A 23,750-nucleotide genomic window follows, 5' to 3' on the forward strand; every position below is an offset into this window, starting at 1 on the left:
CTTCATTGTTTGGCTGGGTAAGGAGGAAGAGAAAAGAGTGGGGGTGGCTGGCACTGTCACATGGAAAAACATTAAAGAAGGCAGCCAATCTCTCTGCCCCTACAACAACCACAAATATGATGATCCTCCCAATAATTCTCTCCGAAATCCCCGCCCCTTTCTTCGAGGGGGAAAAAAAATTCTGTAAATAACGGGTGAAAGGGACATCTTTTTCTAGTTATCCCTTCAATTTCCTGGTGGACTTTGCTTAGGTCTGCCCCAAACCAGGCAGAGCCTCTGTTAGGAACCTGAAATCAGGTAAAATCAACCAACCAAGCAAATTCTCCACCAGAGGGTGGGTGCCTATTGTTCAGTTAGTTGGCCGCTTGTCACTGGACTATAGCTTTTGCAAGGATGATTTCCATTCATCCTGGCATCCGATTTTATCCTAATGGGTTAAATTGGATTCACTTTGCTGATTACCCTGCCTCTGACTTTCTAGCGAGACAATGCCAAAATCACACGAGGGTTGTGGGCTTCCGCTCCCTTCGGATACATCAGGAGATCAGATCGTATCAGATCAATTCAGATGGGAATTCTTTTAAAGAAACCTAGAATGTGGGAGATGGGATGGGAGACAGAGAAGGGAGGGGAGAAATGGGGAGTTCGGTAAGGGAAGGAGGAGAAAGAGGAAGACTTATTTAGCAATGGTCAGACTACCTATAGATGCTATCTCCCATTCATCTTCTTCCATGTACTTACTATGTGAGAAGTTGTTGCTGGGAGCATCTTAAGACAGGGTCCAAGAAAGAAAATCCGAGCTCTTGGCCTGGAGATACAGGTTGCTCAGAAAGACTCCAGATATAGCATTCTGCAATTTGCTAAAGATGCTCTTTATTAGTTTCATTTACAGCAGACTCTCCCATTAACACTTTACTTGATTACTGACGGGTTGAAAAAACTGAACAAGGGAAGCTAACATCTCCATCTACAGTGGGCTCTTTGCTTTCCCCCCTCCTTTTTATTTCCTTTCCCCCCTTTCCCTTTTTTTTCCTTTCTTCCTCCTTTTTCTCCTTTTCTCCCCCTCAGTCACGATTTAGCAACAAACAGAAAATAAAAGACAGGTGGAAAAGCCTGGCAGAGGAGGTCAGAGGTGAGAGCTGCACATCAATTCCATGTTCGAAGTTGCAATGGGAAAGAGAAAAGAGGGAGGAGAGACAGAGAGACACGTAGAGGACAGACATAGAGACAGACAGAGGAAAAGGGAGGAAGAGGAGAGAGAGAGAGAGAGAGAGAGAGAGAGAGAGAGAGAGAGAGAGAGAGAGAGAGAGAGAGAGAGAGAGAGAGAGAGAGAGAGAGAGAGAGAGAGAGAGAGAGAGAGAATTTGTCTTCCTACCCAGCAGTTTTGTTTATTTTGATTTAACAGAGATACCTTGGCGAGAAACGAGGAACAACACCCATTTATTACTGGCAGGTTTATAGTCGCCGTCTCTCTGGGTTTTTTCCCTTACTAAGGATTCAGTTTTGGGGGGAACACCTGAGTACTCAAGGTAAGATTACGCCAGGATTTTTTTTTTTTTATTTCCTGCTTTTCCTGTAACTGCGGGTAAATGCGGTTGTGTGTCATTCCCCTTTTAACAACACAGGATGGCCGATTCCCCTAGTGTAATCTCAGGCAAACGTCTAGTGTCTTTTCCCCGCCTCCCTTCAGCTTCAGAAGACTGAGCCTTTCTAGATCCTAAAGGGGAAAAGCCTCATTTGCTAGGGAGCTGCATCCTTCACCTGAGTTTGCGGTTGACTGCAGCTAGAGGTTGTGACTGTGATTACTAGCGTTAGTCTCTAACCTTGTTTAACCAAAGACCGTGCTGCTTAGGAAACACTGTGATCTGATCTGAATGGGAATCTAACGCGCTGCTTTTAATTACAGTGGCGGGCAAGTACCATTAAAGTTGAGATAAAATTAAGCCTTAAGGATGCTGAACGGCACCACTCTAGAGGCAGGTCAGTTATACACGACACCCTTTCTCTTTTTCTTTATGTTCTTCCTTCCCCACCCTGCCTCCCAATCCCGCGATTGCTCTTATAGCTGTATATTTGTGTCTATGTCATGAGTTTGTGATTTTGTCCGTGTGTTTCTGCTCTCCTGCGTGCTAGTGTGTGTGTGGGGGGGATAAATCTGCATGTATTAATTTTTTTATTTTTAAATACTCAGTAACTTTACAATGAGAAAGAAACAGAGTTATGGATATACAGAATGGGATTCCCTCTCTTCCCCCCCATTTAGTTTTCCTCTCGTGTCCTTGTGTATCCTTTCTTCCCTTTCCTGTCAATGTCTTCGCACTTCTCCAGGGTATAGTTCTCGGTGCAGGGCACAGTCGAAGGAACTGGATCGACAGGATAGATATCTTAATCTATTGTTAAGGGAGAATTTTATCCCTATACGAATGAGCATATAGTCCCTGGAATGAAAGAGGCAGAGCGAGCCGGTGAGAAATGACATTACCTGATGAAAAACCTATAGGAAACAAGAGACAGTTTCCGGCACTGACTATACCTTGACTACAAGCTCAATTTAAGTAATATGGTGATTCATCTAAAATTTTAAGAAATATTATCAGTTTGATATGTTTTTATCCAGTAAAGTAGCAAGGCAAATTCTTATTTTTCCCTTATCCCTTATGAGAACCAATACTTTATATTCACATCATTGGTGATTTGAGATGTGATTTGATATGAATATGAGGAGACTCTCTAGTAAAAGAGTTTTAGTTTTTGAAAGTATTTTTTTCTATCATCAGCATCTACCCTATACTAGAGAACTTAAGGGGCTTTAGGAGAGAAGGGGTTTAGAAGAAATGAAAATTCCTCCCCAAACAGTAAAAGATTTGATGGGGGAGATGGGTGTGTGTTGCAGAGGGGAGAGGTGCTGACCTTTCCAGCTCAAGAAACAATGCTTCTGAGTTCTGAGGGAAGTTGGTCGTGAAGTTGCCTTAGACTTAAGACTGAACTGTGGCTTGGCCCCCCCGGTGGGAGACTGACTATTTATGACAAAGGCGTAGTGTATTCTCACCTCTCACTTCTCATCCTCCTTTCACTCTATCCTGAACTTCCCACCCTAAAAAATTTCTGTTACAGAGTTGCTGAGGATCATGTTCAATCATCCCTCTTCAATTGGGACATTTGTTGTTCAGTATTCCATGACCTGTAGGGATACCAGTCACCGTTAAGAAACTTCACCCAACAAAGATTCACCTTGGTTCTTAGGGCGTTGCCAAAGGTCCCAAGTTGTTTCCAGATTAGTGGTCATTGAAGACTATGAGGTTTTTATCATCTGCCAGCATTTAGCACAATGCTTGACACATAGTAGGCAGTTAATAAATGTTTGTTTGTTGAGCTAGAAAAGAGAGCTAGATTTTGGTTAGGGGAAAAAAAAGGTAGGGGGGGGGGGGCTTTGACCTGCGATGCTTTGAATGGCTCACAAAACATTTGACTACTTTAGATGGCTCTATAAAATTTCACAATTCCCATCCTTGTAGTAGAAAAAAAAATTAGGTGAAGGGAAAATCTAACGGCGGAATTTAAGTAGTAATTTGGGTTTGTGAAATTTTGTTTATTGCCTCAGGGAAAGGGGCTCTAGCTTTAGATTTTATCCAACAAACATGTTGATTGACAAATCAGCTGATTTGCTTGCAGTCATTTGATTTGTGTTTGTCAAGAGTGATTTTCTTTCCTAATCAAACATTTTGTTTTGCCACCGATACAAGGTAAGGACATCCTAGGATGACAACTTTACCTTGGTGTTCTAAGGTTCTCTTGGAGAATTCTAGAAGACTCATCTGAATATTGCTCAAGCAAGCCTAGACTTTCTATTTTGGATCTTTCCAATGTTTATAATCCCTAACTTAAGGAAACGCTGGTCTTCTCAGAGCCAACAGCAGCATTGGCAACAGTAGCATAAGAATGACTAGTGGAGCAGAAAGAAAGGAGCCTATAATTAATTAAGTGTGCCCAATTTAAGGGATTTAGTCGCTTCTGAGTTGACTTGTGCGATCTGTCCAATTATTTCTAAAACTGTCACTGAGTTAAGATAGGGAAGGACGCTAAGCACCTTTTCTCAAAGCCCATGGATGGAGTAAACTGCCTCCCTGCACCTGCAGGTTGCATTAAAGAAGGCGGAGACTATTAGCTTAAAGAATGGGGGTGTAGGGTGCAGGGGCAAGAAAAGGGAAGAGCAAATATTTCAACTTTTATAAGCACTTCCAGGCAATTTATTCTGGAGTTGACACAAAATGGGATAGAGTAGGTAGACTATTGGATGCTTTCTTCGGTTAGTAACAAATTCCTGTGGCTGGAAGAGGTTACTTTCAAATTAAAGAGTGAGGAAGTACAGAGTCAGTGGAGTCATAAAAAATATTAAAAAGGTCCTTTAATTTTTATTCTTTTTTAAAATTATTTTTTATTTGAGTCCTGATTGCCCAGGGATTTGAGACCACTCCTCTTCCTACGTCGGAAAGGAAGGTGAGTTGAATTGTTCTTAGCCCCCTCTAGTTTCCAAATGAAATTAGCTTTTCCTGTATGGAAGTCGGGACGCCTAAGGGCACAATGCAAGACTCATGGACTTCTAAAACTCCGCTTTCTGAACGGTTTCTTGCTCCACGGGGAGCGTCCTAAGGACTTCCTCTTTATATGAATCAGGAGGCACTGGGCAAGGCCGGGATTGTGCTGAGAGCGATTTAGAGTGAAACTAACAAAGACAAGAACCCAAGACCAAACAGAATAGGAACTAAACGTATAAGCAAAGCTCGAGTTTCTCGGGGCCTCCTGGACTTGAGAAGGCAGAGTCCTCTATATGAGACATTGAAGGAAGCAAAGGGAGCAGGAGCAGAGATGATGGGAGAGAGGATTGTAACCTGAATTTTAATATGAAAAAACACTCAGAACTAAGGTCTCACCCCCAAGAGAGTTAGATCATGCTTTGCCAGTTTAGAGACAGGGGGCACTTTTTATAATTTTAAATTCTTGTCTTCTCTCCACCAAGCATCTCACAACCCCATCCTACGAAATTCCAAATTTTGAAATGAAAATCTTGGAAGCATCATAAAGTGGAAGGGCCATTTTTTACTCCACAACCTCATTTTATAGGTGAGGAAACTGAGGCCCAGAATGATATTGTGTTGATGTTGTTGTATGAAACATACACACTTTATAGTTTCAAACTTTCTTTTTTCTGGGAGTGGGGAGGGAGATCATCAAGAAAACTGCAAAACATGTACCCGGATTAAATTTCCAGTGACGATTTGTGCTAATTGACAAGTTTTCTTTCCTTCTAAGGAGAAACCTCCTTTTCCTTTTCAAAAGTCTTAGATATTAACTCCTTTAACGGAAAACTTCCTTCCTTCTATGTGAAAGGACCTTTGGTGAAAAGGCAACTGTCTCTCCCAAACTTCACTCGGAGAAGCCCTTGGAGTTTTGTTGTGCGCGTGTGTGCTTAAAGCACATTGATTTTCATCCAAAAGGGCTAATTACATTACTTACAGTAAATAGCAGCCCTGCTGTCCAGGGTCTAGTGTGCCAACAGAAAGGGGGGGGGGGCGAATCTTCGGCTTATTTCACTTGGTTGACTTCATTTTTGTGTGAAATGGTGTTTTATGAGCTGCATTCTGGCACGCGGAGGAATGTAACAACAGCCGATCTGCAAATAACATTAATTTTTGACTCTCAGAGAAAGAGCTGGGAGAAAGCCGAATGCATCTTGGGTTTCATGGAAGAGGTGACTCCAGCAACCCCTCAGGAGAAGTGATTGTGATGCAGGGGAAAGGAAACGGGGCCCCGCCTGGTGTTTTTTTCACGACTGGGTTGGGTTTAGTGGAGAAATCCCTACGGACTAGGGGAGCAGCTCTGCCTCCAGGAAGATCCTTCTGGAGGGATTGAGGTGTCAGGAAACAGCCGGCAGCTGTTTCAGTGAAAGGCACGGAAAGAGAGAGCTCTGTGGAAAAAAAAAAAAAAAAAAAAAAAAAAAAAAAAAAAAAAAAAAGCAGGGCATGGGGAAGGAAGGAAAATAGGAAGGAAACGAGAGGAGGAATTGATGAATCGTTATCTTTAGCCTGGACTTACTAATCTCTTGTCTAGCTTTCTATCTTGGGAAGCCCACCAGATTTCCATGGACTTGGGCTAGGTGGTAGTATTGAATGATCACCTATAACACCCTGATGTGGTCAAGTACTTTTAAAGGCTGGAGGAAATTGTTAAAGGGCTTTCGGTTACGCGAACAATTTAATCTCTTGTCATTCTTAGCTCGAGTGCCTTGTCCCGCCTTCCTTTCCTTTCCCCTCTGTTTGCCTACTTTTGAAACCTCACCCCTGAAGTCTACGAGAGAATGTGCAAAGTCTGTAGTGGTCGACCCTATAATTGATTTGACTTCTTACCTGTTGGGTAAACAGGACCCGTGACTGACAGGAATTTGTGGTCCTTATTGGCAAGTTTCGAACCAAATTTAAAAGTTACGAGGAATTGTCTTTAAAACTGCCATTCACTTGGAGTTGGGAATAAAATCCTGAAACTACACATTAGATTTGCATATGCAAAAGCACACACACACACACACACAAACACAAACACACACTCCTTTATCTGAGGATTAAAACATTTGGCCAACAGAAACAAAAGTCAACTTCTTTAATCAACTCCTCAAATAACACTTTTCAAACCTTGGAGAAAGCGAGGAAAGAAAACTCTTCATTGGATATACTTCTTTGATGGGAAAGGAGAAAAAAAAGGAAACTACACCTTTAATTTACTGAGCTAGGTGTCTGTTTTCGGTAATTGGTGCAGACCAGAAAGATTTAAGATCAGAGCCCCAAACTACCGCGTCCGACAAAGTTTGTGCAATTAAGTAAGATAGTTGGTCTCTTCTCTTGGCCAGGCTCTAGTCTTGACCTAGAACTCGCTTTGCATTTCCTGAGCCCAGACTAAGACAATGAGCATTGCCTTTTGCCTTTAAAACATGACCGCTGGGAACCGTTGGGAGTGTGTATCTGGAGGGGAAGGCGTGTGTGTGTAAGCGTGTGCGCCAGGGTGGGTGTATGTGTGTGTGCGTGCGCGCGAATCCATCCGGGAGGGGGTGTGTATGCTTGTGTGTGTAGGGGAGGGGATGTGTGTGTACGCGGAGACGGGGAGGGGGCTTGCATAAAATGTCCCCCTCCCCTTTTTCTTGCCTCCCTCCTCCCCCCATTGTAATGTTTGTCACTGCTGGCCGATCACTAGGGGGTTGAGAGGAGTATGACAGGTCTTTGTTGTCTGAATAAAAATCAGTGGCAGCTCAAGGGAGAGAACTCCTCCTACTAAATTATCAAAAATGGGCTGGCTTTAGTCTCTTAACAAATTGGACACAGCTCCGGAAAGCAGCAGTCCCAAATCCAACCTACAGGCACTGGGAACTTTAAAGCATCCAGGGACGGCTGAAAATAGCATTTCTTTTTCTTTCTTTGTGTTCAAAACTATTTTCTGTCTCCACCAGATTTTTTTTCTCCCCCCGTTCCAGTTGTTTCCTATTAGTAATCCGATCTCTCCAGAGCAGTAAGATTCGCCTTCTTCTCCTTCTTTTCCCACCCCCTTGTTTGTTTGTTTTCCGCACATCTTCTCCAGAAGCTATTGGTGTTTTTTTTTTTTCTTCAAGAAGTTGGCTTTGCAATTTCTCTCTCCTCTATTCTTTCTTTCTCCGTCTTCTTCTCCCCTAGTCCACTACCCCCACTCAGTGACTGTCTACGGTGTAGACTTTTTTTTTCCTTTTGGATGATCTGAGACTCTGGGGTGTCTGTATATGGAAATAGTGGGGTGCCGAGCCGAAGAAAATACTTGTCCTTTCCGTCCCCCAGCCATGCTTTTCCACGGAATCTCCGGGGGCCATATCCAAGGGATCATGGAAGAGATGGAGAGGAGATCTAAGACGGAGTCCCGCCTGGCCAAAGGAGGGCAGATGAATGGCAGAGAAGCGGTAAGAAACCCGCGGCACTTTGCCCGGGCACACTTCTTTCCCAATTTTACTTGACTGAAAAGATGTCCCACAACTTCCACCTCTCTCCTCATTGAAGTTATAAAGCGAGTAGCGTGTGTGTGTGTGTGTGTGTGTGTGTGTGTGTGTGTGTGTGTGTGTGTTGGGGGTCGAGAGGGATGACTACTCTGCCGTAGGCTCTTGGGTTTTCAGACTGTTTTGCCTACTTAAAATGTGCGAGAAATAACGGGTCTCTCTGCCCGAGATTTGGGATGGAGCGATAACCTTGGAGCAGTGTCTGGCTTTTAAGAACTAGCGTGGATGAAGTCCCTATTCTCTATGGAAACTCCGGGCAAACTGGTTCTAAACTTCCCGGTTGTTCCTAAGCAGACTTTTAAGAAACCGACCAAGAGCTTCCAGACAGATTGGGTTCTGAGGCTGTTCCAACCCTTTCAGTCCTTTAACGAGGAAGAATTCTCCGTGGCTTTCCCTCGAGGGTTACACAAGCCACTTGAAGGAGTGGGGGAATGAACAGAAGGAAGCGAAGTCCGTGGTCTCCATGTCCTCGCTACTTCATCCTGAATTCACTGCACGAGAGGCATTTCAAGGTATCTCGGCTTTTCACCTCGAGCCTCCTTATTGGAGGCAGGTGAAGAATCCGGGAGATATCAGTTATGAAAGTAAGCCTCGTTAAGATTTTTAACAAAATCAAAACAAGAGAGATCCATTTATTTTTTTATTTTAGACACCTTTCCATGCCGAAAACGTTTACAACTTAAAATGGGGGGAAATAGCCAGGACACTCCGGAAATGATTTCAGGAAAGGGAGATAGATATATTTTTCTCCTACTTGCATATCTCCTACAGATAGGAAATTATAAAACAAAGTAGTGGCCAAAAAAAACCAACAATGAACCAAAAAACACGTTAGCGATTTTTTTTTTTTTTTTGTTGTTTGCTTGTTTGGTTTTGTTCTGCTAAAAGGACTTTTGTGTGTAATTTTAACGTCTGGGCACATCCTACGACATTGTGAACATGAAGACTCTCTTTAGCTTTTGCAATTCAGTGAAAGGAGGGGCGTCAGTGGTAGAACAAAACATTTCTCTCCTGTTGAGAAAAATATCTAACAGATGGCTTTGGCATTTCTCCGTGTTTTTTTTTTTTTAAACACAAAACCTGAACTTCTGGTCGAACTTGAGTCTGTTAATGATGGGATTCTGCCCAATCCATGACTGCCATCCCCTTGGCCAGGTACAACAGAACACAAGAAGCGGAACTGATGCTAGACCACGAATTTCATTGTAAAATGTATCTGCATGTATTTACATGTGAACAATGAACATTATATAAATGTATGTTTGTATACTGGGTGTCCCCAAAGTCTTAGTATAGCTTGAAACTGCACTAGTTCATTTGGGATACTTCGAGTATAATAGATGTAATCTATTAACTTATCAGATAGAAACCTTATAGCCTACCTTGCAAAGTTATGACACTCAGGATCTGTCAAATTTTGTAGAAATTTATTGTCTGTTAAACTGAAAGCACAGACAAAGGAGCAACATAAGATTTTTCTTCTGATTTGGTTGGTCCTGTGTCTACTAAGATTTAGAAATATAGTTGTGATACTACTGAAAATGTAACCTAACAATAAAAGCAAGTCTTTGCCTTGATCTAACTCTTTGTATACCAGGAGTATAGTTAACAAATCTCCCTGGTTTCTTTTTGGCCATTCCAAAAAGGACACTTTAGGTTTCAATTAGGCTAATTCTGCAGTTTCCTCCAGACTGCTGTTAATAAACTCCCAGTACTTTCCCTCTGTCGGCCTTTCGACTGGTAGCCTGTTGTGAGGGAGTAGGTTTCCATAGTTTCATATATTTTGCAGTCCAGGATACAGACAAAAAGACAGATGGAGGGAATGGTGTTGAATGAAACAAACACTAAAGTTCCATGTTTACCAAATTAGACGCTGCTTTCTCTTTTATGCCGCAGTATTCTGAACAACCTCAGGGAAGTATTGGGTTCTGGAAAATTCTCTTTGCTTCAATTGACCAGTTTTGATCCATCTTGTCAAGACTCTAACCTTCCAGTGCAATGCTTACCTTTCCTGTTTCTTTCTTAACCCATCTCTTTTGTGGGTGTTGTTGGTTTATTTCTTTCTTATTTTATTTTATTTTATTTTATTTTATTTTCAGAGCATGCCCCCTATGAGCCCGGAAAAGCCTGCTTTGTGTGCTGGTTGTGGAGGGAAGATCTCTGATAGATATTACCTGCTGGCCGTTGACAAACAATGGCACCTGAGGTGTCTTAAGTGCTGTGAATGTAAACTGGCTTTGGAGTCAGAGCTCACCTGTTTTGCCAAGGATGGCAGCATTTACTGCAAGGAGGATTACTACAGGTATTCATTCAGAAAAATTTTTCTACCCAGGTCTTCAGACACCCCGATTTTGCATAAACAAAGTTAAAATAAAAAGAGATGTCCCATGCACAACCTGTGTATATGTTGATGTAATTTGAAGCAAAAAGCTTGCCCTTAGGTGACACTGAAGTTGGTTCTATAGATATCAAGCATTTATGTCTTTATCATCATAGAAAACATAAGCATTTAGAAGCATAATTATTTCAGATCTCAGTTGTTAGATCTAGAGAATTCTTAAAAGACTTGTATTTGTTCTAGGAAATTAGGGGGCCTGAAAATAACTATGTAAAGTTTAAGAGCAGGATTTTTATGATAGGAAGACTTGAGAGTTTTTCTCCCTCTTTCCTCCTATTTTCCGTTTCCTGCGAAGAAGGAAAGGTTTACATTTATTAACCGAATTTAATATTCATGGTGATTGCTATATTGTAGGACTTGGGGAGGACCCCGTAACATAAAATAGAAAGGGTGCTAAGGGGCACATTTTAAATCATCCAAGAGTGAAATTCTGTATAGAAAGATCACTGAATTTTTCTACTTGCCCCAATAGTTGGAAAGAAATCGAAAGTGCTTTTTAAAATGGACTTTTCCCGGTTTTTATTTTGCTTATTTTGGGACAGGGCTAGATATAAATATGTCTAGGGGATCATACTCAAATCTTAGGCAGAGCTAAGAAAGGAAAAGAATAGATCTTCATTAAAAATGAGTGTATTCACAAATACACCTGTGTGCATATGTTTATACATACATACATATATATATATTTGTAAAATATACACATGCATTTCTAGTCAATTTTAAAAGGAAAGGAAAATTGCAAAGTACTCGTCCTTTGTTTCAAACACATAAAATAAACTCTTTTATTTTACTTGTCCCTGAACTCTTAAGAAGCTGCCTTGGGCCCTTTGGGAAGGTGTCAGACAGCTGCAGACCAGCCCCAGCTGCCTTCCCCCCACTCCCAGTCTTTTATTCCCCTCCCCCCCATCCCAGGGGGGAACGTGGTTCTGCCTGTTCTAAGTTCATGCTCCCATTCTGATGTTTCTTTTCAGAAGGTTCTCCGTGCAGAGATGTGCCCGCTGCCACCTTGGGATTTCGGCTTCCGAGATGGTTATGAGAGCCAGGGAGTCTGTCTATCACCTGAGCTGCTTCACCTGCACTACCTGCAACAAGACTCTGACCACCGGCGATCACTTTGGCATGAAGGACAACCTGGTTTACTGTCGGGCCCATTTTGAGACCCTTTTACAAGGAGAATACCCCCCGCAGCTTAGCTACACTGAGTTAGCGGCTAAAAGCGGCGGGTTGGCACTGCCTTACTTCAACGGCACTGGCACTGTCCAGAAAGGGAGGCCCAGAAAAAGAAAAAGCCCTGCCCTCGGAGTGGACATCGTCAATTACAACTCAGGTGGGCCTAGGACATCGATAATTTACCCCTTGCTTAATTTGCATCCTGAGGAAAAACCTCGGGTTTCCTTCCTCTCTGTGAACGTCACTAGGTTAGGACTGATTTTTCTTAAATCAGCTTTCCTCATTTCCACCTTGTCTCCTCCCTCCCCCTTCTCCCCCAAAATTCTTATCTAGAGAGGGGCACACAGACCAACTACAACTTCCATTGCAGGGAAACAGATACAATCCCCATGCCCGGTACCTATGGTGGCCCATTTACTTTCAGGATCTTCAGTTGGAGGAAAGACCGGGGCAGTTTGTAGGTTGCCAGGCACAAGTTCTAGTGGAGGGTTTTCTAGACACTGATAAAAGAAGTTTTAATTTCATCCTTAACTCTGAAAAAGCAGAGTTTGAGATCACTAGCTAGCCCCAAACTGATGATAAGTGGCCCTTGGTTGCAGTAAACCCAAATTTGCTGTAATAATCAGATTTTGGCTGGGTATCTCGTCGGAGAAAGATTTGTTACATGTGCTAAACGACCAGTTCGAACACACTCTGAATGACTGACAAATTAATGTCACGTAGGCCTTGCAGAATCCGGTTGGAAAGAGACCCTGGTTTAGCTGCTGGGCAGGATTTCCAGGAGTTGAGCGCTGAGATTTATCCTTCTTTCCAAAAGTGAAGCGAGAGCCTCTCTAGTTAGAGGCGGGAAAATTCTATTATTCTCTGAGGGCAACAATTTTCCTCTTTTTCTTAACTTGTCTGCCTATCTGTCTGGGTCTCTCTTAAACTCGGGGTGGCAGGGAAGATTGGTTGCTTTCAACCCCCCCTCCCCCACTCCTATCTAAGCCTATTAGCTAATTCCTATTAGCAGGGTGGCTGGAGGTGAAAGCAGAGCAGGTCTGAGCTTTCCTCCTTTAAGTCACAAAAAGCACTGTTGAGGAAGGTCTCAAAAAGCCCAAGTCCCATTTTAAAGCTACTAAGGGATCCCTTGGTTCGCCTTAACCTTTATATCCCTCCTGCTCCCGCCCCTTTCCGGCTCTCAATCCTAAAGAATAAGAGTAAGAAGGCCCTTACCCCAAGTTCCTCAAATTCAGTGAAAAGGTCGGTGCGCTTTTTAGCAACGGTCCTTAACTCTTGCCACATATTTCTCGGATGTGGGCATCGGGACCCCTAAGAAGTCTGGAGTGGGGAGACAATATGACACGCCACCCTTTTGGACACATTGCACTCCCCGGGGCCCAGAAAGTCCAGAGTTGGTGAGAGTTTCTCAAAGACTAGTCCTTCGTTTTTTTGTTTTTTTGTTTTTTTGTTTTTTTGTTTTTTTTTTTTCCAAGCTGGGGCAGTTTTGAATAGATCTGGGGGTATGGGAGTGGGGAGGGAGAGAAAAGGAAAAGACCGAATCCTCCAGCTTGCCCCGGGACCTGCTTAATCCTTCTCCGCCGAGGGCAGCAGGATACCGTTCCTCGTTTTGCCAACCCCCAGCCGAGCGGCCGCCCTTCCGTGCCCCTGCCCCTGTAGTGGCTCGTTAAGGGGCTTTTGGTCTAGGGCCGCATTACCGAGTGCGGTTATTTCATCTCCTCTGATGCGTGGCCTTCGGAGCCGGGGCAATCAGGGCACTAATTGTTCTTTATTAATGGAAGATGACATCGGAATCCCTCGCCACTCACCGGGGCCCTAATTGGTCTCTAGGAAAAGAGAAAAGAAAAAAAAAAAAAAAAAAAAAAAAGACTGAAGAATCCCTTCTAGCTAGAGCTTCCCTGCAGTCTATATAGAAAGCCCAGAGAGTGGGGATTCCTAGCCAAATTACAAATAGAGTTTTGCATTTGTTTATTTAACCTAATTAATTCTGTTTGATTCGCTCCCTGATTCTGATTTTGTATTCTCAAACCACCCTTCCAAGGGGACTGTAGGGTGTGGTCAGCGTGAGTGCTCTGAAAAACTGGAGAACTCAATGAAAAGTTCCTTTTAAAACCAACCAAGCGACCAACAAACCAATAAACTCACAAGAGTCATTCAGTTATTTGGTTTTCAGTTTAGGCAAGGATCTCCTCAAAAAAAAAAAAAAAAACAAAAAACAAAAAAAACACCCAAAAACCCGAGTGACGGCAATCAGTGGTGCTATCATCTTCATGAAAGACCAAAAAAAAAAAAAAAAAAAAAAAAAAAAAAAAAAGTTTTTTATTTAGTTCTAAAATTGTATGTGTTAAGAATACAATTTTTATTGTATTCCTCGATCTAGATTTTCTAATGATATTCTATTGAAAAGGACCTCGCACTACTTTGGGGCTCCTGCTGATGAAGAAGATTTTCTTTTCTAGAAAGAAAGTTAAACAAAAGGGTCAAGAAATGTTCAGTGATGTCAAAAATTCAGTAACTGGTTTAAGTGGTACTTTGAATAAGTATCGGGAGCCACAAAACCATTTTAAAAATAGTGTTTACGAATCTAATGCCAGTGTCTGGCATTAAAACGAGCAAAAGAAACCCTAGAGAATTAAAAACATGTTAAGCATTTCCTTAAGCAGGAAATAAAATGGTCTAACAGTTTTACCTCATTAAATTTCTAGTCTTCGTTGGATTTTTATTGGCTGGCATCTTTTCTAATATGCAGAATATTTATACATAAAGTGGAGCATTATTAGTAGAAAACAAGTATAATTTACACATGGATATGTTCTACACATGTGTAAAGAATATATGTACATATAGAAATAAACATGCATACCTTGATACTTAGTAGTACATATGAATACAGTGAAGTGCAATTGCCTGTATATATACATATATTCTTATATACATATATATATATTTATATATGGATCAACTGTTTATTAGAAGTAACATATAAATGCATTTTTCAAAATTCGAAGCCATTTATATAGGTCATTTAGTATTTGAAATATTTTAGGTGCATTCCAAAGCACATCCGTATTTATACCCACTTCCACAATTAGGAATGAACTAAGCAGCTACTTTGGGGAAGGAAATCCAAGGTTTGATTCTGAGGACTTTTCAAAAGTGAGGAAAGTAGTATGAGGTTCAGAGTCTGGAAAAACATTATTTTGCTTTAGAAGAAGATAGAAATTATTTTAGCAATCTATCATTAAACTACCCAGCAGTGCCCTTCCCAAGTCCTTTACATTTTTTTCTTAACCTTTCAAACTTCTCCACTTATTTCAAATATTAAATGAATGTGGCAGTGACCCCTAGTGGTATCTTTAGAGGGGGATGTTTCTCACAACCTGGTTTAACTTGTCCATTTAAAAATAGCAACAAACTTAGAACCTTAACATTTTCTTAAGTAAAATAACAATTATTTAGTTTTTCTTACTCGTTTATGTTGTTTTTAAGTTATAAGTTTCATAATTCAAAATGAAAAATTGTAACTTATATAGTAAACTAAGGAAGACACAATTAACTATAAATGTTCACCTAATATATTTGCTATAAACAGAGGAAGCATGAGGGAGTTGAGAGAGGACTGGTACTAAATCCAGGGAGACTCTAGGTTCAAATGCTATCTGTGGAATAGACTAGCTGTGCCACCTTGCCAAGTTATTTAGTCTCTTAGTGTCACAGGCAATCCTGTAAGATATAAATTACAGACTAGTTGCAGATTTTCATTGGGGGAGGGAATTTTGACACTAGGAGTTTTCCCCTTGAACGAAACCAAAGGTTCAGTCCCAACAGTAAAAATTGTAATAAGACAACTAAATTAAGAAATAATGCTAATATTAATAGCATGAAATTATTCTCCTTGCATAAATGTAAACTTAGCTCAAAACAATCATATTAGTTCTTCTTATATTAAATTGTATAATAGTATTTTGATATGAATACAAAGTCAATGATTCTAATAAAAAAAATAACTCAACAATGATTTGATTCACTAGCTAGCATTTATGTATGAGTGACTACATAGTTTGTTTAGTATACTAAAATATATCTCATACTATTCATCAGAAAAAAGTTTACAAAAGTACAGCAATAAAAAACTTTTAAAACAATCATATATATATTTTTTTCTTGTGGAAATGTGATTTAAAGCACAGTGATTATGGAATTATGTGTATGTATATATGCATGCATGTATATATATATATGTATATATAATATCCTCATCTAAGAGCAACTCTATCAACATATTTCCTAAGAAATAAAAAAGTAAGGTATGCAAAATTGAGTATGTATCTAAAAATCAAATTAAATTTCTATTCCAAGTGTGTTTCTTATCCAACATGTCATCCAAGAAAATTTACCATTTGTTTTATTACCCACCTCTGCTAGGCATATAAATTTTCTTCAGAGAAAACTCTGAAACATGAGTTATACTTCTCTGGTCATTTTGATATTGGTGGGTAGTTCTGTACTCAAATGCTGAAGCATAAATTGTTTTTACAGGGCTAAGTATAGGTTTACAGTTGGTTTCTGGATGCCAATTTAACCATTCTGATGATGTGAAAATGTTATACTATATAAACTTGCAATAAAACATCATTGGCTACATCTGAATAAAGTAAACTCTAAAATTAGAAGAAAATTGTCCATTATCTCAAGGAAAAATCTAATTTCTGACAAGGTTTAAGGTATCTGAGTACAATGTTTAAATGTCTACACATGACCAACTCTATATCAAATTTATTTATTTTTTTAAAATAAAGCTAATCTGACTCAGTTGGTCAGTTAAAACACATTTATTAAATGTCTTCTATGTGCCAGGTATCATGAAAAGCTCTGAAGCAAAGAAAGGAAAAGATAGTGCTGTCAAGCAGATAGTCTAATGGATGAAATAACCTGCAAGCAACTTTGTACAAATGATCTAAGTAGAGAGTAAATTAGATATACAAGATAAATTGACATAATCAACAGAGGGAAGGTATGAAAAATAAGGGGACCAGGAAAGGTTTTCTGTAAAAGGTGTTTTTTTTAAGCTGGGACTTGACCTGTCAAGTATCTTGCATTAAGAAAGGAAACATTTTGTAAATAGCTAGAACTATTTAGAATTAGCTGCTTACTTGTTAATTTTCAGTATATTTAATATTTTTCATTTCATTATCTTTTTCATTATGATCAAATACAACCTTTCTAATTTTTTTTCTTGTGGGTTTCTCCAAGACAATAAATCTGACTATAAGGTAACATGTAGACAACATTTAAATGATCAGTAATGAAGGGCTAATATTAATTGATGGTAATTGTGGGTTTTTTTCTCATTCCCATAATGAAGCTAATTTTAAAACTCACTGATTCATTTTTTAAAAAGTGAAATTTTATTAGATCTGAACAAAGAAGATAGGTGTACATTTGAAGATGAGCTAGGGATTTTAAAAAACTGTCCCTTATAGTTATTGTTCTGAAGTTAGCTATGGCATTAGATGTAGTGATGCATTTATTTTTATTAGTCATACTCTCCATATGAATGACCATCTCGGGTTATTAAAGTCATGTAGCTTTATATCTTCGAGATAATGAATTTTATGTTGGTTTCAAGAATCTTTTTCTTCCTCTTCTTTAAAGCATCTCCAGTGCTAAAGAGATATTTGGTGTACATCCAATGGTGAAAAGGAAATACTCTCCAAGGCCAGCTAAAGGCACACTTTTTAGGTCTACCCATATTTATCATATAAAGGAAGTAGATCTGAGTCTGCTACCTGACCCCTCTGAAATGCAAGCTAGGGGGATGCTTCAGGCATAAATTCAAATAAAGAGAAGTAAGAATAGTATTATACTCCCTCAGAAATGCTTACTAAAGTAACTCCAGTGAAGAAGGGAACACCTCTTCTCTGTATAATTAAAGTCCCAATTTAGCTATTTATACCTAGAAGTCCACATTGTCTCAAAAATAGTCTAATTATAACCACATCAAAAATTTACAAATTTCTATTTACTGTTTTTCAAATCTGACATGAAAGAGGTGAAATAAATTTAGTCTCTTCTATTATTTGCTATTTTTCTGTGGATTGAGAAGGACTCTAAGCTTAAAAAAGAAAGAAGAAGCTGATCAGGCTTTAACTTGTCCTTCAATTTGTCCTATATTTTCTTATTGGTTCATACATCTAAAGCTGACAGGATCTTCAGATGCCATAGAGTTAAAAAAAAGAAAAGAATTAAATGTGATTTTATTTTTTTCCCAGGAACTATATAAAAACAATTTTTAATGTTAAGCCTCATTCCATTTCCTCTCTCTTGGAGAGGGTAAGCAATTTGATATAAATCATACAGCAATCAAACCATACAGTTTTACTCTCTCATTTTACAAATGAGGAAGGTTAAGTGACTGGATTAAGGTCAAAAAAGTAATATTCATCAGTCAGAATCTGAACCTAGAAGCACAATAAGATAATCACTCTCATCTAAGAGAAGAAAACTATCTCATAATTTGCCAAATGGAATTGTCAAGTTCTAATACAGACCAGATTCTGATTCTTTGAAGTTGGTTCTTTCTTTTTAGAAAAGAAAAAAATAAAATAAAATATACTCTGCCAATAAAGTGCTTCTTTCAGTCTCATTTCATCTATTACTTTCCATTCCCTTTTCAAACAATTACTTTGAGGCAAACAAACAAGCTAGTCCCCCCTGCTCCACCTTCTTTTCTTAATTCAGTGGTTTTTCCGTTGTCATTTCACCAGGTTGTAATGAAAATGAGGCGGATCATTTGGACAGAGACCAGCAGCCTTATCCCCCGTCCCAGAAGACCAAGCGCATGCGTACCTCCTTCAAACACCACCAGCTCCGGACCATGAAATCCTACTTTGCTATCAACCATAACCCGGACGCCAAGGACCTCAAGCAGCTTGCCCAGAAAACGGGCCTGACCAAAAGAGTTCTGCAGGTAAGAAGTCACCACCACTGGCTGGGTCAAAATTTCCCTTCCCCCCTGTCAATAAAAGTAGTTATCTTCCCATCTTAGATTGATATGGATATTGTCGGTACTGTTTCTCATTAGTTTGATTTAGTTATATCCCAAGTGGGTGTGCTGAGCATTTGAGGGGGAACATGGCAGGCTACCCAAAGAGAGGCCCAGGAAACTTAAAAAAAATGAAGTCAAATTCTTTCTTGTTTTATAGAGATGGGTCCCATAGAGAATACAGGGTTTACCATATTGTTTTTCATATAGGAAGCATGTAATTAACACAGCAATGACACTGTGATTGTTAGAAACCAAAGACAGAAGTATTTTATGAGGCTTTAGATTTAGAATATTGGCTTCTGGAGAATTGTCATTGCAATACTTAGTTCAGCAAAAGCTTGGCAGTTCTTGTCACAGGGCAGGAAATTTGGATTGATACAGTACAGTCTTCAAAATTCAGGTGGTCCCCCTTTGCCACGTCCCAAAGACGTAGGGTATGATTTTTTTTTTCTGTCAAGTTTTTTTTGTCAGTTTCTAACTAGTAAATTTTTCTAACGAGTAACAGTGGAAAGAAAAAAAAAACACTCCAAAGAATTAACTCTGCCATATGCCCCTTTCCCTTAATGTATGGTTCTTCATGTGGGAAGATATTATAGTCCCACTGTGAATTCTTTTTTCCAGCAGTGGGTGATGGGAGGTGCTGAGACAGACACTTTTTTTCTTGCCTAGGCTGCCTCATCACCAGTAGCATGCATTTGCAGCCTGGCTGACCAGGGTTCGTCTGAGGCCATGGGACAGAAAGGTTTTGCAATCTGTGAAAGGTCTAAGTGGAGGTGATCTCAGCAATCAGAGACTCTGTTAGTACTAACTGCCGTCCATGTTGCTGTTCACCTTTAGATATTTTCAATGATTATGATTCTTCCCTACTTTCAAAAGACTCAGATCAGGCCTCTTAATGACTAGTAGTTAAGGGCATAGTGTACTCTCCCACTCTCCCTATTCCTATGCTTAATTTGAATGATTTCTTAACTTCATCTCCAGTTGACATACTGGGGGGTTATGTGCAGAGAGCATTAATATTAAGTTTATTGAAAAAATAAATAAGTGAAAAAGAGGAAAAAAAGCTTCTTAAAAAAAGGACAAAACAAAACAAAACATTTTTTTAAAGGAAAAACCATACATCAAAAAATAAAATAAAATAAAAACAACCAGCAAAAACAAACATCGGTAAAGAAATCAATTGGGATTGGTTTGCAGGTTTGGTTCCAAAACGCACGAGCCAAATTCAGAAGGAATCTTTTGCGGCAGGAGAATGGGGGTGTTGATAAAGCTGATGGCACATCGCTCCCGGCACCGCCCTCAGCAGACAGCGGCGCTCTCTCTCCACCCGGCACTGCGACCACTTTAACAGACCTGACCAATCCCACTATCACTGTAGTGACATCCGTGACCTCTAACTTGGACAGCCACGAATCCGGAAGCCCCTCACAAACTACCTTAACGAACCTTTTCTAACATTGGATTTTTTTTTTAATTCTTCCTCTTCTTTTTTATTATTATTATTCTAATTATTATTATTATTTTTATTATTTACAAGACTTTTTTTTTTTTTAACCCACAAGATATTTTGGGGAAAAAACAACAGCTTGGTGTGTAGCATCTGCAGCCACTTGGCCAATGAGTTTACAGTCATGTCTCTCGTTTAAAATGAACACACTTTGTCTACAAACTGTATTTGGATTTAAAAAAGTCATTAGGTCTTTCAGTAGGTAAGGGAAGTTTTTGACTCATTCTAATAAGTGCCTCTTAAAATTGTATATTACTTATTTCCAGAATCTCGGGAAAAAATGAGCTTTATTTTCATGGGCAAAGAATCCAATTCCCAGTTTAATAACCAGGCTAAAAAAGAATCAGATAATTTGTCATCAAATGGAGTTTTCTGAATGGCAAAGATACATGTGATTCTGGAATTTTGCAGTCTTCACATTAATTTTTATTTTTGCAACTTAAAAGAAAATTTAGATGATTATGATTTCTCACATGGACCAAAAAGTTCAAATGAAAAATATGATTAAACAAAAGCATCCAAAATGATTTAGAAAAGTGTAAATGTTCAATGGTTGAAGTCTCGTCCAACTCATCCAATTCCAAGATGATTTGTGATTAATTGGGGAAATCTATTTAGGAAGTTGGATTTTCCTTCCATGGGCATATATAATTCAACAATAACAAAAATGATTCTTTTATTATTTCATTAAAGATTCTAGATATTACCCTACCCATTCCCTACCATAAAATTCCACCTAGAATTTTAAAGTTCTATACTTTTTGTCTCCAACGACTGAAAAGTATATGGTTTTTGAGGTAATTCGCTACACACTTTCCTTTTTTTTTCAGGGAAAATGGAAATAAGCAAAATATAATTCATTAAGATGTTTAGAAAAGTGGTTTAGTTAATTTGATTCATTGCTACTCTGATTTACTTCAGATTTTCCATACAATTGCTCCTGGCATCACACATACAAAAAAACAAAACAACAAAAAACAAAAACAAAAACAAAAACCACCTTTTAAAACTTCAGCACATTGATATTGTTTCCATCAACATTAAATTTTTGTTTGTTCTGCTTTATTTTACTTTTGTATAAGAAGATATGTTTTTGAAAAAAGGTTTTCTGAAATTTGGCATTTGTAGCTAACTGTTCTGAAACAGATAAACTCAGAAGCCTTGTGGATGCTGATCTGAAATAATTTCCTAGTTTACAATAGAATTTTTTTTCTTTTTTAATTTAAACTAAAAATCTTAATGGTCTGGGCAGTGGTGAATGTTCATCTGTATGCTTCTGTTGTAGTTAAATACCAATTAGATTGTGAATTTTTTCAGAAAAAGTCAAGATATATGTCTTGCTTTAGTGGATTGTTAAGAATAACTTTGCACATATTCTCCACTTTTTCGGCCCCATAAATCTCTTTTGGTGGTCAGGGTGGCTATTTAATATATTTAAAGGTGTCCTTTTGGCTGTATAAATGTGTGGTTACATATTGACAGTTCACTGCCCACATTAAAGTGCATTATTGTAACTTTTGCTCAGGGTTTTTAGAAAATTAGCACAGAAAGTAGCTTATTTTTAAAAATAAAAAAAGATGATGGAAGAGATGTTAACACTGTAACAGAAGAAAGGTGTGATTGCCATTATATATTTAGCAAGTATGGTTATCATCTTATATGGAGCTTAAATCTTGACTTTTCCTATTTCTATTACATTATGGGCATTTACCACTAACCAGACCAAACAACCTTGGTAAGGCTGAGATCTTATTAATACACTTTTACAGGTAAAAATATTGATACATATAAATTTTGTTCTTTGACAGAACAATATATGGTACTATAGATCTACTTTATTAAGTAGACTAATCATAACTCAGTTCTAATATGTGCCTTATGATATAACTTGGAAGTAAGTTTGTGAAAAATCAGGATATATGTGTTGTTTGTTAAATTAACTGTTTTAAGCCCTTTTGACACCTCACTAGTTTTGTACTGTTTTACCTCTTATTTCTGAAACTCTTTTTATGGTGTATCCTGTTAGAGGGGACAAACATGTCATAGAAAGCAGTTGTGCACTCTTTCAAATATAGTTGATAAATTCAATAATCTTATATATTGAGCTTCGTGTTTATAGTACAGTAAGTGGTCTAGCAAAATTGTCCATGTTTCTTTGTTTATTGAGAAATACATTGTATAGAAACTATTTCCCCTAAATATTTATGGACCAAACAATTGTGATATATCCTATTAAATTTGTGTGAATAAACCATTTTGAATCTAAAGAGTTTTATTTCCCATCAGTTTTATTTAAGGTCTCCCTGAATTGGTGTGTTTCCCTCCTTTCCAATATTTATGACTGAATCATGTTAAAAGGGTAATACAAATTTTATGAATATTTGACAATTAGTCTCTAGCTTTTCAATCCCTGGTTCTTATTCACTGTGTGTGCCACTGAGGATGCAATGTAATTCCAGATTCCTTTTAAAATCATTTTTGGATAATAAAAAAGCCCCACTGATTTCATACAATAGTCCCAGTTTCAGATTCTAAAAATGAAGATAAATAGTGGCTAACGTAATTGCATGAAAAACCATCTAAATATTATAAAGATTCAGTGCTAGGTATATTTAACACAAATGAATAATGGTAAACCCCAATAGAAATTGCAGACCCCCTACAAGCCAGGTTGCTCTGTAGTTTAATAAATTGTCACTATGATTTCTTTCAGGGAGAACAAATCTTGGGGCATTACAGCCAAACATCCCGACGTTTGAAAATTCCCTAAAGTATTAAAAGAAGGGGAAAAGTTTGATCGGAAATCCACTGCAGTGAAGACAAAGACATTAGGTTATGATAATCATACATTAAAAAATCTATTGAGCCAAAAAAAATAAGAGAGAGAGAGAGAGACCTAAATGTCATTTCCTGAATGTTAACAAAATTTATGTTCTTTATGGCATCTAACACAAATGAAGGCTTACAAAATTGTGTGGTTTAAAACAAAAGTTAGATAAGCTGTGTACAAACCAGAGCAACCTGGCAGTAATATACCCTACCCATGTTGGAAGACAATTATTCCTTTAAAAAACTAAAAATATAGCAACAACACATTTGTCAAGCACAAATACTTGTAAAATAAAATCCAAATACATTCATTCCACCTGCTTGCTAATGTGTACTAGTCATATCTGTTAAATGGCATTTTTGTAAATTCAAAGAAAAGCTATCACTCGTTTAAGAGCATAGGGATCAAAACTAAGTAATTTTAGTATTATTGTTTATGATTTCTTTTTTAAAAGCCGAAAAATCTGCATGCACTTTTACATTTGTCACCTATAGTGTACATTTCTGTATGATGACTTCTCTTTGATGTTTCTTGTATAATAAATAGCTTTCATGAATAAACATTTTATTTGATGCAAACATAGTTAACTTTATGTAAACACACCTAATCTAGCTGTTGAAATTAATTTAGAATATTTTGGACACTGTCTTAAAAGGCAGGCTGGTAAACTTCTAATTTGTTATGCCTACAAGAAAAAAAAAAAAAAAACAACACACCAAATAACCAAAACAA

At 38.5% G+C, this 23,750-nt stretch overlaps 1 protein-coding gene across 7 annotated transcripts; it reads left to right on the forward strand.

Moving 5' to 3' along the window:
* Positions 1-719: 719 nt before the first annotated feature.
* LHX9 (LIM homeobox 9) lies at positions 720-23,750 on the forward strand. Of its 7 annotated transcripts, none has more exons than XM_074308682.1 (8): positions 720-1,132; positions 1,406-1,529; positions 1,907-1,980; positions 7,854-7,972; positions 10,165-10,367; positions 11,435-11,790; positions 18,401-18,603; positions 19,879-22,893. In XM_074308682.1, the coding sequence occupies exons 3-8, from the start codon at positions 1,953-1,955 to the stop codon at positions 20,134-20,136; spliced, it is 1,167 nt and encodes a 388-aa protein (XP_074164783.1). In that variant the 5' UTR covers positions 720-1,132; positions 1,406-1,529; positions 1,907-1,952; the 3' UTR covers positions 20,137-22,893. The 7 variants fall into 7 exon arrangements, with proteins under 7 accessions (XP_074164783.1, XP_074164785.1, XP_074164788.1 ...); XM_074308687.1 differs by lacking the exon at positions 19,879-22,893 and adding an exon at positions 22,902-23,750 and having other exon boundaries at positions 723-1,132; XM_074308684.1 differs by lacking the exon at positions 1,907-1,980.

This window comes from Sminthopsis crassicaudata, chromosome 4, assembly GCF_048593235.1.
Source record: "Sminthopsis crassicaudata isolate SCR6 chromosome 4, ASM4859323v1, whole genome shotgun sequence".
NCBI classification, from domain to species: Eukaryota; Metazoa; Chordata; class Mammalia; order Dasyuromorphia; family Dasyuridae; genus Sminthopsis; species Sminthopsis crassicaudata.

Coding starts and splice junctions, on each gene's coding strand:
- LHX9 (XM_074308681.1), top strand. CDS start 7,799: ATGGAAATAGTGGGGTGCCGAGCCGAAGAAAATACTTGTCCTTTCCGT. Junction 7,973..10,164: donor AGATGAATGGCAGAGAAGCG/GTAAGAAACCCG, acceptor TTTTATTTTCAG/AGCATGCCCCCTATGAGCCC. Junction 10,368..11,434: donor TGCAAGGAGGATTACTACAG/GTATTCATTCAG, acceptor GTTTCTTTTCAG/AAGGTTCTCCGTGCAGAGAT.